The sequence below is a fragment of the Heliconius melpomene genome, chromosome 17 (assembly GCF_056956725.1).
Source record: "Heliconius melpomene rosina isolate 202511_hmr_F chromosome 17, ASM5695672v1, whole genome shotgun sequence".
Classification (NCBI taxonomy): domain Eukaryota; kingdom Metazoa; phylum Arthropoda; class Insecta; order Lepidoptera; family Nymphalidae; genus Heliconius; species Heliconius melpomene.
Genome location: NC_140405.1, coordinates 13,254,369 through 13,275,299, shown reverse-complemented (window position 1 = coordinate 13,275,299; position 20,931 = coordinate 13,254,369). Strand labels below are relative to the sequence as shown.

The following is a 20,931-nucleotide window of genomic DNA, read 5'->3' as shown; positions in this document are numbered from 1 at the left end:
GCATGGACGTCACTAGGACGTAGTCATGGAGTGAGAGATAGTGAAACCGCGATCGGGCCGCTAGTAGTTAATAAAATAATATAAAAATATATATTTACAGAGGCCATCGTGGCGCAGTGGCACAAGGATGTAATTATAACTGACAATTGTGAATCGCCCAAGTACCCCACTTGATTATTTAACAAGAACCCGACGCCACTCGCCACACGCATGCCTCGAAAAATCGGTGGAAAATGGGGAACTATAATAAATATTATTTAAAACATTTGTAAACATGGAATGTAAGTGTACTAAATTAAATAGTTAAGCTTCAAAAAACTAATTTTAGTAGACGCTTGGATATTTTTTGTCTTCTAATAGATAGGTAGGTGGTACTTACAATAAAAATAAATAATAGTTTTAAGCATATATTAATCAAAAACACTAGTATTACTACTAAAACTAAATCTACGATTACATAAATAGGTATATAATATCTACTTACTTTATTATAATTATTAATATACTTTATATAGCTAGGTGCTAATGTTATTGAAATAACTTAAATTCTTAAATTAAGTCCTTTTAAAGAAGTCTTTTGTTAATTTTTAAATAAATGAAAACGATATCTCAAAAACAATCTCAAGATAGATGTAACGGTTGGGAGTGGTTTATAACTTTACAATTACTGACCTAACTGAGTTTGAGAACTCGATTCCTACTTCAAGCAATATTTTAAGAATAATATTTTTATTTCTTTATTCTGGTTATATAAAGCATACACAGAACACTCCTTGTGTGAAAATTGTATCTATGTGTGTGATATTTCAAGTCTACAACGACAAAAAAACGCACAGTCTATACAATTAACATTGAAATATCAGTTGCCTATTATGATACCAATCAATTAAATAAGACATGATACATCTAATGATGAAGAGGATCGTCTCCACGACGGTCAGCACGCTGGCACCGACGAACAGCGCTGTTGTACCACCAAGTGAAGCTGGTCGAAAGAAATGTACAAGAAAAAAGGTTATAATTAAGTATATCAAAATGGACTAGAGGAACCGATGACTTGAATTTGACATGCAGCAATAAAATAAATAAATTAATAGGGAAATAAAAAGTTTATTTAGGAAAAAAACCAAATAGTTGTTATATTTGATTTGAATCACATTGAAAAAAATATATCTATTATATAAGAAATGTGTGAATTACAGTGTTTCTCAAGTATACAAAAAACAGAGAACAGAGGTCTCCAGTACTTAATGCTAAAAATGCTTGGTTAGAAAATAAAATCCTGCTAAAAAAGCTAAAGAACGAAGAAAAAACCACAAGCAAATTCCAATTTACTTAATAACACATACAGAATAAATCATCTAAGCTGAATATGATGTCGCGGTGGAGACGAAACTTGGGCGGCATCAGCTTAAACCTGACCACCGCTTGTGAAGGAGCCTCGGACGTGTCGTTCATGTTGAAAAAAAAAGTTAAATAAACATTTGTTAAGAGAATAATACCTAAAATATCTTGTTTTACCTACATGACGTTTCTTATATTACCATTGCTGTTACTGGACAGTAACCAATTGTGAGATTGTATTAATATAATATAATCAGTTAGTTGATTCTGATTGTTAAGTACATCACTAGTATTACTTGATACTATTACTACATTGATTTAAATTCTACAATGTCATAGTTAATATCGCAGTATAATAGTCAGATGAACGTAGGTATCTACATTTTCTAAATTTTAAAGGAGAGCAAAAATACTGTGAATAATCACCACCTCAAACTATTACACTACACTCTTTTAAAAGAGAGTATAATATACTACCTCTATAAATAAAATAACAAAACGGGTGGTGATTTTGTTCAAGCGTTCTTGAGATAAATGTACTACTATACTTACTGATTAATGATCTTTTTTGTATGTGAATAATAATTGGATTCTTCGCATTGTGGCATACAGGGGCATTTTGCAAGATTTTTTGGTAAGTTGATAAGGATCTCGACGTTGCGACCGATGCACGCCATGCCGTGCGCGTCGCACACGTCGCCATCTTGGTAACAATAGCGAGAAGTGAAAATAACGGCAAATTATAGTAACTAATAATTTTTAATATTTAATTTGTATATTATCAAACAAATTATAGTAAATAAGTATATGGATATATTTATTTGATAATTTTGAAGTTTCTTTTGACATACTTATTGTTTCCTTTTTTTGATAGTTCGTAGGTATTATTGACAGTTAGTTATAAAGGAGGAGGTTGTATTTATTTTTTATTAAGAACTCACGGGGTCAAATGGAAATAGCTACTCGTTGTATATGCAGTATGACCCATGACGCACTAAATGAGGGAGGTGGCCGCCGCTATGGAAGTGGGTAGGTACTAGTAACGACTAAATGTATAAGTACTTATATACAACAGAAAAAGAACATTTCAATTTGACCCGGTCGTTCTGAAATTAGCGCGTTCTGACAAACATACATTTTAGCTTTATAATATTAAAATAAAAGTATCTATAGATTTAATTTACCTCCTTTTACATGAAAATAAGGGCGACAACCACAAAACATAAGTGCCAAACGTGTTCTGCAGTGCATCTGGCATAGACCAAAGCTATAAGCCTGGAAAAAATAACAAAACAAAACTTATATATTTTATCTTCCGCGCTTTGCCTCGACACACGCTTGTGCACCTGCGCCACGATTGGCATAAATGTAAGTTTTAATACACATACATCACATAATAAAAAATACATGCCGTCGTAGCTGTGGTGTCGATTCCCAATCGAGGGGATGAATCAATTATCATTTTCTCGTTCTGGTAAAGAGACGCGGCGTTGATTACTGCCCCAGTCTACAAGCAACGTCTCAAAAATTTGACAATACCTGATGAACGGAGTGTCCTTACACTAGATTCCTCTTAATTCTTGGAACCATACTTACTCTGATAGAACTGCCGAGCCATTCATCTGGATATTTACAGCGACGTTGTTCCGGTCTTAAGCCTTCTATACTGTTAGCGGCTTCAATTTCAACTACCTAAAATATAGTCACGCTCACAGGAGGGTTACAACATTTTTTTCATCTCGCACTCACTCTCATCTCACTTTACGCTGTATCCCGCATATATCAGGGTATGCAGAGGGAACCTGGGAACCCAGTGTTAAGACACACCTTTCCCAACTTGCCAGCCACGTTTTGCCTCGTTTCCAGAACAAGGAAATAAAAACATGTATGTTTCTTCGAGTGGGAAACAAAACTACAACCTGTTGCGTTTTCAAACGCACGCTTGTGTCCCTCTACGACTGGCCTCTTATAAGTGACAAGGTTTTCAATTTTTACCAGTTGTTGTAGTTTGTACCAAGTAGGTTCTTCATCTTGATACTATTAGTATCTATACTAGAACAAGTAAGTAAAATATCTTAATACCTTGTAATCTGTAATGAGTTCGTCGCCTGCAAAAATTTCCCCAGTCGGATTAGAAATAGCGGTGGCGATGTCGAACGGTGAATGAATGAAATACTATTAAAAAAAGGAAAAAAAAGAAGTATATTTTTTTCGTAACTACAGACACAAGTATTTACATTACAATTTTTTAGGTTATCTACTTGTCAAGTCTTATAAGGAATCTTTCACTGTTTCCCTTTGCACCCCTCACTCTCCTCTCCGCGTAAAGGTGTACGAGATATTGGCTCTGTTTCATCCGTCCTTTGTTTTAACCGTACCCAGTCTCCCTAAACTTTAAAGACACATCTGTTCTTTTTTTCCGCCAAATCCTTAAAGTTTTGCCTGCTGAGTTTGCCTCGCTACCACAGCAAGATAATGAAAATGTTAAATATTTCATTTTCTCGACTGGAAACCGACTCCATAGTTGTCTTTACAGTCGCATGCTTGTGCTTCTGAGCAACGATAGCCTAAATTGCATTAGTAAGGTGTATTTGAATAGAAAAAAAGATAATGTAGTAATAAAAAACGTACTCTAACACCGTTCTCCAATGAGCTAATCCTCACATGACAAGCTTCACTGTGATAATGACATTTCATAAGGTCCAACGTCCTCCACGGAAAGTCTCCAATTTTCTGATGCTGAGCATATTGGGAATTGAAGCTCTTGCACAAACCCTCTTCTGTCATTACTTGAATCCATTTTATCTTGAAAAAGAAATACCAGATTATACTCGTTGATATTTACTACCTACTTAGAAGGTATTGCTAATGTACACGTTAATTCTAACGTGTAGATTAGTATAGGATAGTTCAAGAATTCTCTTGAATTATCCTATACCACCAGCACAGCGACTGACTGCAAAGCTATAGCAAGCGACGGTTGTGGGCACGACTTCCTATCGCATCGGGAGAACGAATATCTTACAATGTGTCTTACTCTGACGGAAAGTAGGTAAGGGTGTGTTGATACAATAATAGGTTATTTCTGTTACTGCCTACTCTGTTGGCCATCTTGTTGTCAATAAAAAGAGCAACAATTACTGCCACTTACTTCCCCGTGATCTGATGTGACAGTCTCCAAAGGGTAATCAGGATACACATCGAGAGCCAATTGCAGTAAATCTATGTCATTGACAGAGTCATCGCTTTGGTATTTCCAGAAATTCTGTAAATTCCTCCGAAATGACACTTCAGCTATGAGTTCAACGAATTCGTAATAATATTGATATTTTTCTGGATCCGATTCTTCAGTTACATTCCACTTGCTGAAAGTTAATAAGTTAAGTTACAAAAATTATATTTTTGTTTCTGATTGGGCAGATAAATAACATAGTGTTACTACACTGCGCTTTAGGTCTTCGTATGGATGTTTATTTTCATAACGTGGACACCCACTAAGAACCCACTAAGAAGGCATTTTGAAAAATTTTAACCCTTAAGGGAGTGAAATAGGGGTTGAAAATTTGTATGGAAAAATGTTTAAATGGAGACGATTTTTAAAATTCCCACTTAAAAATATTTCATTGAACACGTGTTTCATGGTATTTTAGAATTCACTCTTTGTAACTGAAAATAATTTCATAAATTTATATATCTTTAAAAATTTTGTCTGTTTGTCTGTATATTTGTTTGTTTGTTTGTTAGTTATCGCTAATCTCAGAAGCGGTATAACCGATTTAGATGCGGTTTTTACTATTGGATTCCGGAAAGCTTCCGAAAACATATAGTGTTTATTTTATTACAATCGGTTTAATAAAAAAGTTATGTCAATTTAAAGTATTTAGTTCAATAAATTTGCTAATTGCCGTAACAGTTATTTTATACAACTATTTTACTGAATTGAATGAATCTTTAATTTTCAATTGTTTTATTAATATTTCTATGTCAAGCGGGCGTAGCCCCGCACGAGCCCAATAGTAATAATATAATGATAATTTGAAATGCCTAGCCCATGAGATTACCGCCATGTGGGATGTCAATGCGACTATCATTGTGCCGATTGTGGTTTCGGTTAACGGTTTAATAGCGAAAAGCCTCAATCAACACCTTAAGAGGCTATCGCTTAGCTGTTGGATCAAGAACCGGATACAAAAGGCAGTATTACTTGAGACGGCACGTATAGTGCGGAGGTTCCTCTCTCTGGAGCCCTAGCCACCGGTGGCTTGGACCCTTGTCCCGCCCTCGGAAGAGTGGTTTTTTTATATTTTTAAATGTATCTTTTTTATAATAATTTATATTTAAAAATGTAAAATTGATTTACTAATTTAATAAAAGTATATTTTGTATTTGAAATAAGAATTTACAATATGTATAGGTAATACCTCGATATAAAACTTTTCGCTTTTTCCACTTGTATTCTCTCCAAAAAGCAAACTGTTACAGCAGGAAATGCAGTGGACCAACTTCTGTAGTCTCTTTGTAGGGAGACGACCACAGGTTCGGAATTGTATCGAGCTAGTTGGTTTAGAGCGCAGTATACTGCACCAGCGAAAGCACTTATTGTTAGAACAAACCACAGCAATCTGTAACATAAGTTTCCATCTCCACTCTCTACACCAAGTGCTACAAGAGCTTTAAATTATATAAGTCTTAACTCGAGTGGTTTACCAGTTATCTCTGAAGAGTTCCTCCATTCAGGGCATGGCTCCATCATCAGACCAACTCGATGACACCATGTTATTATATTGATATCGATCTTATGAGATAAGCATAACTGCCAAGATTCGCGAGGATACAATAAGTACAATATACAAGTGGTTCAAATTAACTTTCCTACATTTTATTACATATATTACAAATTAGCCCAAGATTCCAGACCTGACAGGCCTAGGTCATTTTAGCAAAGCTGAAATTTTGAGGACTATTAGTCTAATATGTAGTTGTAGTAAAACTATTGTATTTAAATCAAAACAGGCTTGGTTTTATCAATTTTTAATCTGTCAAAATGAGACTGGCTGCAAAAAATTAAAATCAATCTCAAATTTTCAATAAATTAATAACTGCCAATCAAAATTATAGTTTTGAACAAAAATTTATAAGAAATTATAAAATTCTAAATTACCTTTCGAAAAAGTAAAAATTTGCAGCGACAGTATGCTTCAGGCCGTGTAGGGAGGTCTGCTTACAGAAGGCGGAGTAAATCGAGTATATTTTCGTTATGGAGACTATAATTGATTGGATGATAGAGTTCTTGCGGGTCAGGCAACTGAATATAGCGGTAGGTTCTTGTTTTTCTTTATCCATTATATAAATTCTACGAAATTGCTAAAAAAGGCCATTTCACCAAAAAGTATATGTGTAAGTAGTTTCCCTTTATTTTTTTTTCATTTGGCCACGGCCATGGACGAAATTGCAAGCAAGCTTCACCCGCGTGGCCAAACGCAAGTAACTAAAAGGTGTGTATGTCACACTCTAAGTGTCCCTATTAGCTCTGACCGAACAGTGACCGAAAAATATTTGAAGATAGTTTTTTTTTATTTTTTATTGTGATGTTTAAAGTAAATAGCAAACTATAAAACTACTATCCTTTTAACCTACTTACCTGTTCATAGATTCAAATTCCACGTTTCTAAATTCAGTAGTTTCGTCCGTGCATTGTCTGTCAAAAAGAAAAGAAAGCTTTTTATATATTTTGCTCAAAAAAAGATATATTTTTGTCCATCCATTAGGCTAGGTTTAAATGGCCTTTCTTTATCAAATATACGTTCATTTTAACGTTAATAGCAGTTTATTGTGAAAGGAAAAGTTACCAATTTGAAGCAATTTACGAAGTCCAATGATTTAGCTAAAAGCCACGTAATGTGTTTCCTTTATTCAAACTTTGATTAAGATCAATTTGTTATAAAAAATTGTTGTAAAAACATTTGTAACGTAGAGGCCGTTGTGGCGCAGAGGCACAGTGTAACTGACTGTCAATGCGAGGGTTTTAGGTACCTATTCCAATTAGGGGGAATCATTTTCTTTTCTTCACTCTGATAACAAGATCAAGCGCGGCGTGAATATACCTATTCTAATAATGCTAACAAATTATATTATCGTTTGTATTTTCACAAATAACGAAGCTTTCCTTTCTATTCTATTGTAAAGCCCCTACCAGTAATAATATATTTAAAATATTTATTTTAGTTTGCAGCGCTATTGACTCTAGGATACGTAGTGTATCAATACAGGAATGTGCTCTTTAAACTTCATGACATAGACGATAATCCTCGTCGGCGTGCCAGCAGATCCAGGTCGCGATCTAGGTTATTATCATTTATTTTTATTTATTATTATTTTATTTATAAAAACTAAAGGAAAGTTACATTAAGACAGACAATTTTTTTTTTCTTATGACAAGAAAATCGCTTGAATGTCAAGAATTTCAACCTTGGATATCTCACTGGGATTCCCTGTGCGGAGATATCCAATGATTGCTGTGCGGATCTTATTATTGGATTTGAGTTAGAACAAAAGAACTTTAAATGAAGTTAATATAATTTGTAAATGCAATAGGTATATAGGTAATATATTAAAATTATAATGTTATAATCAGTGGCGTAGCGAGTTTAGCTTGATGGTGAAAACACATGTAAGACAAGGATTTTCTATTTGAAGTAATTATAAACGTAAAATAGGATTATTATATGACACAACTAACACTAAAAACGCATCCTAACCTATAAACTTTTGTCACAACGGTTAAAATTAAATTCATATATATATCGGGTAAGATGACATACAAAACGTGAGTATAAGATGGCATACTATCTTACCCTTATAAATAGAATCGATGTATTTTTTTTGCTTTACCTACAAAATGCCTGGCAATTACAAACGAATATATATTGGTCACAAGAAGACATGGATAAGGCTGCTAGAGCAAGGGCATTCAATAAGCCTCAAGTGACGAAGCTTATTTCCCTTTTGGAAAAGGAAGTGACTGATAACGGAATCCAGCCAGAATGGAATTTGCAACATGTTTGAATCTGGACTTACCTTATACTGTTTAAAAGCTCCCCAGCAAAGAAGGCACTATTTATTTGTGAACTATGCTCGTAAAATAATGATGGTATTTTTATACCACAAACGTTTAAATAGTAAGATGATCGACGCGCTTGGGGCAAAATACTTTTACAGCGTCCCCTGGCGAACACAATATAATTTCATATGTATGCTTAAATAGTTTTGCGGACTATTTGGCGCCCCTTTATGAGCGGGGCCCGGGGCATGATGACCCCCCTTGACCCCCCGCGCACTACGCCACTGGTTGTTGATTTGATTGATTTGTTGAGTTGATTTTAAAAAACGTAAAAAAATACATAGCGGGACTTGAACCCGCAACTCTTAGAAATTATCCAATTCCATCAGTCATACACTACAAGACTTATAATAATGTTTATTTTCTTCTAAGCTATTAATCTTACGGCCTAAATTCTGGACAATAGTGGCGTAGTTTATATTTCATTTTCACTCTTTAGGAGAAAAGTTAGTGTCAAAGCACTCCGTCGTTCACTGTGCTCCCGAAATTTGAGCCCGGCCTTGTCTTACCCAAGCTCGATAAATAATATTTAAAAAAATGATTCGATCTAGAGTTTGTTCCTAAATAAATAATTTATTACCCACTAATGGTTGCTTGACGTACAAATTACAATTACACTTTTACAAGAAGTATCTTAACACTAGTTTTCGTCTGTATATCCTGCTATATGCGGGAAAAATCGAGAAACTGCTTTTATAAATATGTTTACATGGATTTAAGGTCTTCACGCTCAAGATCCCGGCCTAAGCAAAACTCTCATGACTACAAAGTAGCTGACGGCAAGCACAGTCGTCGAGGTAGAAAGCCTTCAAGAAGGTGTCCCGACTGCAGCCTTTGTAATTATGAAAATTAAACCAAACGTGGCTGCTATTTCTGTAATTTATACATTTCGCCATATATTTAAATTCTTTTAAGTATTTTTTTTTGTATAGGTATAGTACTTGACTGGAATTAGGTTATTTGGCCAATATTTATTTAAACTTAAATGGTATTTTTATTCAAAACGATACAACACTTTTTTTTGTTTGTTTATAAAATTTGGTATTTTTTTTATAAAATTTGATTTATACATATTATTTTTATGCAATTTGTTCTGTATTCATTAAACTGTTGAATTGTTCATGTTTTTTTACATTTTCAAATTAATAAAAATGTAGTTCACATACTGTTTTATTGCGTAATATATTTTTTTATCAAATGTTAAAATGAATTATGAATAGATGATGGTTGGAGAGGAAGCAGCAAACTAGGGATTTACTCGAGCGTCATTGAGACCTATTGGGTTGCGAAGATTAGATGATAACAAGAAAAAAATGTCATATAATACATATCGTTTGACCAGTGGGTTGAGGGGCTATAGATTTTCAAAATTGTAAAAAAAAAACTGTTCCATGGACATACTCGAGCGCGTCAGATATTGATACCATCAATGGCCTACGTCTTCTTAAACATGAAAATATGTTAATCTGACAGTTTCCATGATGAAGGTGGTGGTGGTGATGGTTTTCATGTTGTATGTAAGAGTTGAAAATGATAATGAAAATATTGTCGAGCGCGTCAGATTTTCTAATGGGGTGTTAAGTGAACCTAAAAAAAAGCTCATATGTAATAATCTGACGATTTGGATGTGACGCAAGCTCGTAATCGTTGTTTGAAAACGCAAAAAAAAATCGTCATTTTGAAATACTCGAGCGCGTCAGATTAAGATATATATGGTACATCTTCATGCCCTAGACGTGATATCTCAAATCAAACGATTATCTGAAGGGACTTGCTTAATCTGACAATTATTAATTACATAAATAATACATTACTGACTTGTTTATTGTATTAAACCAATACAATAAACAAGTCAGCTTTACGTTGTATCCCGCACATAGCAGGGTAGGCAGAGGGAACCTAAGGTTAAGACACCTGTTCCCCACTTTCTGCCAAATTTTGAAGGCATTGAGTGTTGAGTAGCAGCACTTAACGTCGCTGTTTTGCCTCTACACCAGAGCGAGGACATGGAAATATAAATTTGAATAAATATTTCATCTCCTGGAATGTAGATTGAACCCACAACCAGTCGGTTTTACAGTCACACTCTGTGCCACTGCGCCACGACTGGCCTCAATTTTTTTATTCATTGAACATAATCAATTGAAAAGCTCAAGAAATAGAATGTAACTAAAAGAATGCATGTTTGAAATAGAATACTTGTATTTATAAAAAGATAACTAAACTACAAAATTTTTTTTTTCAAGTATTTTTCTAAATTATCATCTTCATTGATGAGTCCTAACTAATAAATAAAGAAAGAGTGAGAGAGGAATAGAAATAAGGTGAGAGGAATATACAGGATGGAAGAGGCAGCGCTCCTTTTACTGAAACTGCATATAGGGTAAAATATTTCAAACACAGAACTAAAGAAATTAATTAAGGTAATAAATAGTTTGGACATAGGATTTTTTTTCATTTTACGATTTTTCGTGTGACACACACATACGAGTGCGACGTTGCCGCTTTGACAGGTAAGTGTGTGCGTTCCTATGTTATACTTTACAAATGGCGTTTTATTTTAAAACGATATTTTTATTATTTATTTTGTTTGAAAAAATAACTTTTTCATTTTTGGGGGGGTATAATTTTTTTTCTGAATTATATTAGGCTTTTATAGAGTAGTTAAAACGGTGGTTTCATTTAAAGTGGTGCTAACAATTCCACTCTGTATACAATTCTTAGGTACGTTAAACTTTATCGATCAATATCTATTACTTCGGCTTACGGAATTTGTCAGATTATATATTTTTCGTAATCCTTGAATGATTCCCTCCAAAATAAAAAAAAAATAGCCGCGCTCGAGAATGTCAGGATAACTTTTTTTTATACAACTTTGGAGCCCTACCCCTCCTTTGCGTCACTCTCAAATTGTCAGATTAGTGGAATATACACAATTTGGCATGTAACTAACTTACCCTGCCTTGATGCGCTCGAGAATGTCCGATGATCAATTTTTTTTTACTAATCTGATCCTTTATCCTAGACGCGCGGCTATACATATGAAGCTCATATTTGGTGGAAGTACGTAACCGAGTACAAGGAATCCCCTGTATCTTAATCTGATGCGCTCGAATGACTCCCGAAAGTCCCCTCTTCACCGCCCCTACTATAAGTAAGTGTCCATATTTTAATATCTGAGACCTCACAAATGGAGATTGAGCCTATAACCGTCAGGCACCCTTGCGCCGCGGCAGTCCCTACGGTCGGTGTCAAACATTGTAATGAGTACAATTTATTATTGATAAAATAATTTTAAAACCTCTTAAATTTGCCTATATCTTAAATTAAAGCCTTTTTTTCGTAGCATAAATATATTTATTACATTATTTTAATCATCGTCGTCGAAAGTAAAATCTGTGTTCTCAACTTTGGGCTCTTGAATTTTTATTATATATTGTGGAGGGCAGCACACGTCACCCAAATTGCATATTCTGTAAAGTAAAAAAATATTTTGTTATAATATTTAAATTGTTTTTATTTTATTTTTAATATATTTTAACGTAACGACTGTTAATCCTAATAAACAATTGGGCTTGTTTTTTTTCTTTTTATTTTTATGCAGTCGGGGTTTTTTTTTAATATTTTTTTATATTAAGTTGTAACTACCATCCACTTCTGATGTGTTAACACTTAAGCTAAACAGGTGTTTTGTACTAGTAACAACATTTTATATTATTCGTTATAAGTCAACATAAAAAAAAAACGATATTATAATCTGTGCAATATTTTTTAAGAATCTCTGACATTGACGTTTAAAATTCAGGCGGCATTTCTGCAGTCGCAGTGTTTTGATACAAAGTAAGTACTGTAAGTACTGTTTCAAATTTGTTTTGCTAAAAATTGGCCAGACTATATAGGCATACATAATTCCAATGTTGGGGCTGCTTGTTGGATTCGTAAATACAAAATTATTTTAAGTTTTAAATGCCCCCCTGAAACTTCTACCTTTTCTGGTGAATGTATAACTTCTACCTTTTCTGATGAATGTATAGCTTTGCATGAAGGCATCTTATTCGCAGAATCGCACAATTAAAAAAAAGTAATTATTTTTACAGATTGCTTGAGTGCTTTACAATCTTTGTTGCAAAATCCTTTCCGTAGGAAATATAATTTTCACTTTGTATTCAAAATTAGAGAAGCTTTGTATTGATGCCGCAAACAAGGGGTACTCTTATCGTTGGCATGTTTAGTTATTCCCAAGACCTATTGTCGTTGTCAAAATTTGTTTTAAAATTTTCATGGAATTTTTTTGGAATAAATCAATATTAATAAAAGGTAATTATTATGCTTCTATCCAACCGGAAGTTCCAACCATTCCGTGGTTCTCTCGATATAGGCGCGCCTATAGATCTGTAACATCTACTATTTGTAGACTTCGCCTAGGCCATGCATGTATGCCTCTACATTTAGCTAAATTAAGGGTTAAAGATAATTCTATTTGTAAGTGTGATTCGTGAGGTGACATGTTTGTTGACACGGAAGAGTTTGTTTGTTTGTTTGAACGCTAAGAACTCTGGGTCTAATGGTCCAATTCACTTTGTTTTTGTTTTGTATGAATGCTGCATTCTTCAGGAGTGCTACAGGCTATATAAAATTACATTATACATATATACTAATGTATTAAAATACTTTCTAAAGTGCAATTTATTCTGCCATGTTAATAACAACCGTCGCTATGAGACTGTTACTAAGCAATGGTTTAAAAAATTTGTTATTATATTTAATAAATATTCCTATTGTACAAGCAGGCGAAGCCGCGTTCGGGTCCGCTAATAGTAAAAGTAGAAAAACATGCAACAATGCTTTCTGACGACAGCTCAAATGATATTATTGCTATTAATTCGGATGAAGAAGAGAAAATTATATCCATTACAGGTATGATTTTTGATTTATCTTAATTTGTAGGTGCATATTATTATTACTGCTCTATTTAAATAGGGGTGCACAAGGGGCACAAGTGTGTGACTGTAAATGTGATAGATTGTAGGCTTGATACCCACTTGAGGAAATTAAATATTTAATACTGTCATCTATATATATAGCCGTAACTACTTATGGTAGAAACATAAAATTTGGACAAATATTTATTTTCGTAATCTGGACATCGCTAAAAATGGATTTCGAAAAATTTTAATCCTAAAAGGATAAAATTTTTAAATCAGCAATTTTTTCAATTTATATTGATAGAAATATTTCAGTTAGCACGTGGTTTTTTAAAATTCATTCCCTAAGGATGCAAATAAAGGGGGTTGAAAGTTTGTATGGAAAAATCTTGAAATTAAGACTTAAAAATATTTCATCAAACACATGTTTCATGGTTTATTCATCCCTAAGGGTGTTATTTACACCCTTAGGGATGAATAGGCAGCAGGCGAAACTGCTTGCTTCCACTAGTAATGTTTAAAGGGTAATGAGGCAAAGAGTGCTATGCTTTGCCTCATTGAGTTCTGCCACTGAAAACAATGCTGTCAGAATTCTGATAATGATGTCTTAATTGGAATTAAGTTTGTTAACATGAATTTTGCAGGTCCCCTGTGCCTCCTTGCTATGTGCGGGATGTTGTTACTTTGATTTTTTACTCTATAATAATAGAGACAGATATAAATTTATGTAAATATATTTAAAAAAACAACTATGTACTTTCTTGTTGTCTTTAAATAATTTAGTTAGCCTTTATTATATGCACATTTTACGGTAATATGGTTATTTGTGTATTTAACAAATTTGTATGATTTACAAATTTTTTACTTTACATATTCCACAACTGTATATAGTAAAGCTACAAATAAATTACTATTAACATTTTTGAAGAGTTGTTCCACACTTACCCCCTATGTGGGGGTAAGGCATTCACTCTTTGTCATTATACAAAGAAAATTAAATTATAAAAAAAAAATTTGTAAATCTCTCCCTGCAAAGACAACATAACAAATTATAAAATTTCTACAAAGCTTGATGAGATAATAGAGCTTAGTGGTCATAGCACTTTGATGATTTTCAAGGGGCACAAGTTCAAATCCTGCTATATTCCAACCTGATCTAACAGGTTCCAATTTTACAATATTAGTAATAAATTGAATGCTGTTTTTTTTTTTTCAACTTCTCTTATATTTTCCAATTCTTGGGTACCATATTGTATCTAAGCATATGGCTGGTTACAAATGGTATGGTGGTAAAAAAAAAACATTAAAAAACTTAAATGGAGTGTCCATTTTAGTTTTCACTGGGTCATTGTTAGTTATCACTTTAGTTTTATTCTAGTTTATTGTCAACCTTAATCTGAATGATATTGGGGATGTCTCTCTTCTTCCCATTGTGTCGGTACATATTCACAATCACGCAATCTATCTTTATTTTGAGTTTGGATTGCTACATGCTGTTTTAAAATTGGTAGCATTAAGTATTGGTATTTTAGTTTAGTTTTTGATAGGCGTTAGTTACTAGTAAGAATGTGTTGCACTGTCTAGCATGCCTCTCCCAGTTTTGTTTTGTCAAGTGATCAAATTTATCTTCTTGTTTTTTAACGTTTTTTATACTTATGAAACGAATTCTCTGTATGACTATATTACCAACTAATTAGTATGAAATTACTAAATAATACTGATTTAATAAGTTGCCCAACTTCCATTCAATTTGTCAATTCATTGTCTACCAAAGTAAGGAAATATAAATAAATGAAATATAATTATACCGAAGTGTTATAGAAACCCTCTACCGTCACTTTTACAGTAATCGCTTTCCCACTGTGCCACAACAGCTTCCTAACATTTACTAATATTATAAATATAGTTTCAGATAAACCAATCATCCAACTTTTTCAACGACTTATTACAAGCGATAACAAACAAAGCACAGTACTAACGAACGCTCAAATAGTTGATATATTAAACAAAGAATTTGACATACAAATATCTAAAATACATGAGTTAGAAGGAGACATATACTTGACTATTATGAAGAAATTCCTTAAAGATTGGCCTCAGTGGGACGAATTTGATAAAGTGGTTAATAAACTGAAAAGTGAAAAAGATTATGCCGGCATCAATCGATTGTTGCAAGCTAATTATGAAAATATAAAAAAATATTTGGGAAAGGTGTTAGATCACGCTCGGTATGCAATGCAGGATACAGTACAAAACGTTATTGACCAGGACATTTCAAAAAAAGATCTTTCTAGTAAAGATGAGTCTAAGGAGACCGCTGTATTAGAAATGTACGCATCAAGGAATCAATTAAATCAATTATTTTGTAGACAACCTCAATCGGATACGAATAATACGATGCTTAACTCTGAATACAATTTCCCGACACAGATAAGTGTAAATATGCTGCCGTTAGAGGCGATATTCAACTGGTGGAATGTTAGTATTTCGATAACTTCGGAAATAAATAAGAATAATAAAGTTATATTCTATCATAGGGAAACTAAGCACAAAATTGAGCATTTATTGATGAATAAGAAAATTAATTCTGGTTCTTATCAAGCCGAACCCTTGCCACAGGATTTACGAGTGACAAGTGCTGTAAATACACCAAAAATGGTAAGAAACAAATTTATACAGTTTATCAATAATATAGCAACCAAATCGATAAGTTCTAAAGAAATTTTAGACTTTATAAAGAAAGATGTTGGACTTTTACCTGAAATGTTGCTTTCGAGGAATGTGTATCAACGTTATATGAACAAATATCCGTATATTAGATATTTATATAAGGATTCTACGATTAAAGAGGATTGTAATTATGATATTCAATTAAGAGAGATAGTTTCCCCCCAATATGCGACATATATAGGTAAAATAGATATGATGTCCAAAACGTTAACAGTGAAGTGTGAATTGTGTGACATAAGTTTTGTGGGAGATACGTTAATTCATGACTTGAGGTGTCATTTTACAGAGAATCATGTGTTGGAACCGAACTTTAAATGTAGTAATTGTAATCTAAATTTCACAATGGCCAATTTAGCTCAGAATTGGTGGGCTCATAGATGTTCCTTTGAAATTTAGATATAATAATAGTCTTGAGATTTGTAAAGTACTGAGATTAATAAAGTATAATTTTCATAAATATTTTCCTTGTTGGTTGTTCTCAGTAAATTAGTATGGATCCAAAAAACAGTTCAATTTATACCAGTATTTCCTGAGATTAGTGCATTCAATCAAACAAACGTCAGCTTCGTAACATTAATACAGGTTCAAGATCTCGGCTTGTCTGGAACTATCATCAGTTCATTTAGAATATATGGACTACAAGGATGGTATTAGTAAAATCCTTTCAAATTAAGAGGTGGTAGGGCGAGGAACTCAGACAGAGTAGAGGTTACAGGTTACCTTTGATTAATTTAACTGAAAAAAATTAAACAGTTATTTTAATTTTGGAATAATTTATCAAAAATATGTTATTTTACTTACATACTACAACTAGTGATTAATAGAAGAATGAAATAAAATAAATATAAATATTATTAATATAAAATATTAAAAAAAAAATTAAAATAATAAAAACCCCGACTGCATAAATCTAAAAAGAAAATAAACAAGCACAATAGTTCATTAGGATTAATAGTCGGGACCTCTTTAAATTAGTAAAGATTTTATTGATTGAAGAAGTACTTATAGGTCCCGACTCTTAATCCTAATAACTATTGGGCTTGTTTATTTTCTTTTTAGATTTATGCAGTCGGGGTTTTTGTTTTTTTTTAATATTTTTTTTTTTTCACTTTTTTGTTAGGGTTCATTATGGTAATCTAAATATATCTGTTTAAAATCCTCGTATTGAGCCCCTGAATTTGATGTCTATATTGTGGGATTCGAAACCATATATATTTTTTACTAAGTCCAATGGCGTCCCACAGCCTCCATGATTATTTTTTTAACATCACCTATCTAAGAACACTTGGGTTGCTAAAACGAATCTAATGATACCTCAATTATGTAAATCCGTTCAGCGGTTCTGGAGATACGAGATAATAAAGAATATTCCATTCATATACATAATAAATACATACATACAAAATATGCGCGAAAAACATAACCCTTTCTTAGCAGTCGGGAACAAAACAATAAAATATTTAAAAATTATAGTCGCACATCACATAAGTAAAGTATTTAGCTTAAGTGTATTACTTAACTAATTTTAATTCCGCATTTAAAATATAGATGGCGTTGATTGTCACTGAATCGCGCTATCATCGCGTTCAGTTCAAAGGTATATTAGAAAGGACGCAGGCGACGTAATAAATCCGTTCAGTAGTTTTTGAGTATTTTTGACATGCTCTAAGTTCAACACGCTTTGAACTGTAGCATTATTGAATTAATATATAATAATACTAGCGGACGCGCGCAGCTTCGCTTGCGTATTTATGGGTGAATTCTAATAACCCATGAAATATGTGTTCAATGAAATATTTTTAAGAGTCTAAATTACAAATTTTATAAAAATCGGTGGCGATTTAAGAATTTTCGCATACAAACTTTCAACCCCTTATTTGCACCCTTAGGGGGTGAATTCTAGAAAACCATGAAACATGTGTTTAATTATATACGTTTAAGAGTCTGAATTTCAAATTTTATAAAAATTGGTGACGATTTAAAAAAAACCTATACAAACTTTCAACCCCTTATTTGCACCCTTAGGGAGAGAATTCTAGAAAACGATGAAACACGTATTCAATTAAATGCTTTTAAAAATCTAAATTTCAAATTTTATAAAAATCGGTGCTGATTTAAATTTTTTTCCATACAAACTTTCAACACCTATTTCTCCCCTTTAGGGTTAAAATTTTTCAAATCCCTTCTTAGTGGATGTCCAGATTACGAAAGTAAACATCTGTATAAATTTCACGTTTCTATCATCAGCGGTTACGTCTGTGCGCGCGCCTTACCTCAGTCAGTGAGGACAAGTCCTTTTATATATGGACCGTTTATTTTGAAAGTGGTGTAAGTCCATTTATGAGAAAAATGAGATATCACGTAATTCATGCTTAATTTAATGTAATATTTTTATATATAACTAGTCCGTGTTTAATTTCTCAAAAAAAACCATTTTTTGAACAACTGAAAATCGGTCGATATATGAAATTGCATAATCATCGACATACTAACCTTTAATTTTCTCGAAACAAAAGAAAATGGACTTACACCACTCTCAAAATAAACGGTCCATATATAGATAATATATGTATTTAATATTCTTTACTTTTCTGTATTCTACTTCTACTCAGTTTATAACTAATTCGTCGTACAGTTTATATTCTATTAAGCTATAACTAATACGGTATTATCGTTTTATGAATGTTTTTTTGTAATTTTGATATGAATAAATGTTATTATTATTTAAAATGTCACGTCCCACACAAAATATGTTAGTTACTATCATTTGCCCACGCGGTGAACCCACAATTAAAGGCTTTAAATTATTTAATAGATATTAGAAATATTAAAATAATAAATACCTTTTAAAACCACGCGGTTCGTATAAAGTAAGATCTATGTTTTTCGTAGAAAAGTTACAATCGGCTCTTCTGCTGCAAATACCGTCGATGCCTTTGCCCGTTTTACATTTTGCTAAAAATAATATTATGACATTTATTATATATTTTTTAGGTTTACGCTGAATCCCGCACATAGCAGGGTAGGCAGAGGGAACCTAAGAAGTGTAAGAAGACTCCCGTTCCCCACTTTACGCAAAATTCTTTAGGCATTGCGTATTGCGAGGATATGAAAATATTAAATATTTCTTTTTATCGAGTGGGAATGGAACCCACAACCTGTCGTCGTGCTTACAGCCTCACGCACGTGCCCCTGTAAAAAATATATAAAACAAAAAATATATACGTTACCTCGGTGATTTGTCTACCAGAGCGAGAAAAAGAAAATAATTCACTCTCAAGTGGATATCGAACCCACATCCATTGAGCTTACAATCAGACATTGTGTCACTCGCCATGGGGACCTCATTAGCAAATAATAAACTTTTACATTTTTTACAGCTCCACTCGCTTCCATAGCAGGGTATGCAGAGGTAACCTGGGAAACATCTGTTAAGGCACTCCGTTCCCATAATGCCGCATTTTCCAAATATTGTCTGTTGAGTGTAGGAACTCAATGCCACGTTTTGTTTCCTTGCCGGTGTGAGGATACGAAAATATTTCACTCCCCCGAGTGGGTATCGAACCACAACCGTCGTGTTTACAGTCGCAAGCTCGTGCCCCTGTGCCACGACGGCCTATTTTAAATTAATTATCTGTAGGAATCGAATCTACAATTCAACCTCTTTACTGAACTACGATGGCGTTTAAGTTTATATTTATAGATAATATTTATTTTGTTCAGCATAACGTTTTGTTTTTGATAAAGCAGCAAAAAAATAATATATTACTTTCACTTGTAGCATTTTGTTGTTGTTGTAGTTCCGCTGTCATCAATCCGCATATTATGACGGAGAAAATACTGGAATATTATAAAAAGTGCGTGAGCATTATGAATTTCCTGCATAGAGCTGAGCAGGAAGAGAGCTACCTCACGCTGTATCCTGTACATAGTACGTTAGGTAGAGGGAACCTGGGCCCCTAGCATTAAGATACTTTGTTCCCATTAACACACCTACGTTCCTCTCTCACTCAATTTCTGGAGGTACTGGGTGGTGGAACGCCACGCTTTTCTTTGTTACTAGACCAAGAAAATGAAAAAATTAAACTTTTCTCGAGTCGGAATCGAACCCACAACCTGTCACGTTTACAGTCGCACATTTGAGTCAGGCCTCCGGTCTCATAGGTCCAACTAATACATAATGATAACCACCTCTTGTAAAGTCGGTTAAAAACGGATAAAATAAAAAGAATTGAACACTTACATATACGAGAATAAAGAAACGTGCATCTTGTTACAATGTATAACATTTATTGGAATACTAACGTATTTTTTTAAAAAATCATTAAAAAGAGATTAATAAAATATTTTTAACCGCAAATTAATAATGTAATTATTATAAAACTGGTTAGGAATAACTTAAAATGAATACTATTGCTTAGTTGGTACCTACCTAAATGTCTGCGAGTACACCAGATGGTTGGTTGGTTGGATGATACACGAGGTAAGAAGTTATATTCTAATTTAATTATATTTATGCCCCCTTATATCCCTAGATTCATACACTAACAATTCCAATTAGTTAAATTGTGATTAATTTAATGGCTTTTCTTTTAATAATTTAAGAGACAACATTTATTTAAGATGCCATGTACAAGAAATCGGATCACTACAAAAGGTTCTTAAACTGTAGATTCCATTACTTAGACATCATGGGCGCAGGTCGGGTGGTCCGAGCCCACTCCAGAAATTTTACTAACAACAATTTTTTTTCAAAATGTATTGTCATTAATGGAGTGTATTAACACCATATTATTTGCCTACTTTACTAGA

The 20,931-nt window shown here is 33.2% G+C and overlaps 3 protein-coding genes and 2 long non-coding RNA genes across 10 annotated transcripts; 2 read left to right on the top strand and 3 right to left on the bottom strand.

Moving 5' to 3' along the window:
- Window positions 1-393: 393 nt before the first annotated feature.
- On the bottom strand, window positions 394-1,767 carry LOC146530409 (uncharacterized). Its single transcript, XR_014878958.1, has 2 exons — window positions 1,350-1,767; window positions 394-985 (listed from the first exon to the last, which is right to left on the bottom strand). It is a non-coding gene; the product is annotated as an uncharacterized LOC146530409 (long non-coding RNA).
- Window positions 1,768-1,892: 125 nt separating this feature from the next.
- On the bottom strand, window positions 1,893-6,094 carry LOC146530408 (uncharacterized). The gene is made up of 7 exons (XM_085200741.1): window positions 6,052-6,094; window positions 5,766-5,922; window positions 4,496-4,709; window positions 3,976-4,149; window positions 2,941-3,036; window positions 2,529-2,619; window positions 1,893-2,047 (listed from the first exon to the last, which is right to left on the bottom strand). The coding sequence occupies exons 1-7, from the start codon at window positions 6,092-6,094 to the stop codon at window positions 1,893-1,895; spliced, it is 930 nt and encodes a 309-aa protein (XP_085056867.1).
- Window positions 6,095-6,511: 417 nt separating this feature from the next.
- LOC146530407 (uncharacterized) lies at window positions 6,512-9,384 on the top strand. Its single transcript, XM_085201128.1, has 3 exons — window positions 6,512-6,661; window positions 7,570-7,688; window positions 9,185-9,384. The coding sequence occupies exons 1-3, from the start codon at window positions 6,602-6,604 to the stop codon at window positions 9,315-9,317; spliced, it is 312 nt and encodes a 103-aa protein (XP_085057254.1). The 5' UTR covers window positions 6,512-6,601; the 3' UTR covers window positions 9,318-9,384.
- A 2,414-nt stretch (window positions 9,385-11,798) lies between these two features.
- LOC146530405 (uncharacterized) lies at window positions 11,799-20,021 on the bottom strand. Of its 2 annotated transcripts, XR_014878955.1 has the most exons (3): window positions 19,889-20,021; window positions 18,963-19,074; window positions 11,799-11,937 (listed from the first exon to the last, which is right to left on the bottom strand). It is a non-coding gene; the product is annotated as an uncharacterized LOC146530405 (long non-coding RNA). The 2 variants fall into 2 exon arrangements; XR_014878957.1 differs by lacking the exons at window positions 18,963-19,074; window positions 19,889-20,021 and adding an exon at window positions 17,517-17,777 and having other exon boundaries at window positions 11,806-11,937.
- Window positions 12,150-16,576, top strand: LOC146530406 (uncharacterized). 5 transcript variants are annotated; one of them, XM_085201118.1, is made up of 4 exons: window positions 12,320-12,459; window positions 12,562-12,781; window positions 13,255-13,381; window positions 15,296-16,576. In XM_085201118.1, exons 3-4 carry the CDS (start codon window positions 13,306-13,308, stop codon window positions 16,513-16,515), a joined length of 1,296 nt encoding a protein of 431 aa, XP_085057244.1. In that variant the 5' UTR covers window positions 12,320-12,459; window positions 12,562-12,781; window positions 13,255-13,305; the 3' UTR covers window positions 16,516-16,576. The 5 variants fall into 5 exon arrangements, with proteins under 5 accessions (XP_085057241.1, XP_085057243.1, XP_085057242.1 ...); XM_085201115.1 differs by lacking the exons at window positions 12,320-12,459; window positions 12,562-12,781 and adding an exon at window positions 12,150-12,304; XM_085201117.1 differs by lacking the exons at window positions 12,320-12,459; window positions 12,562-12,781 and adding an exon at window positions 12,162-12,304 and having other exon boundaries at window positions 13,252-13,381.
- Window positions 20,022-20,931: the final 910 nt, after the last annotated feature.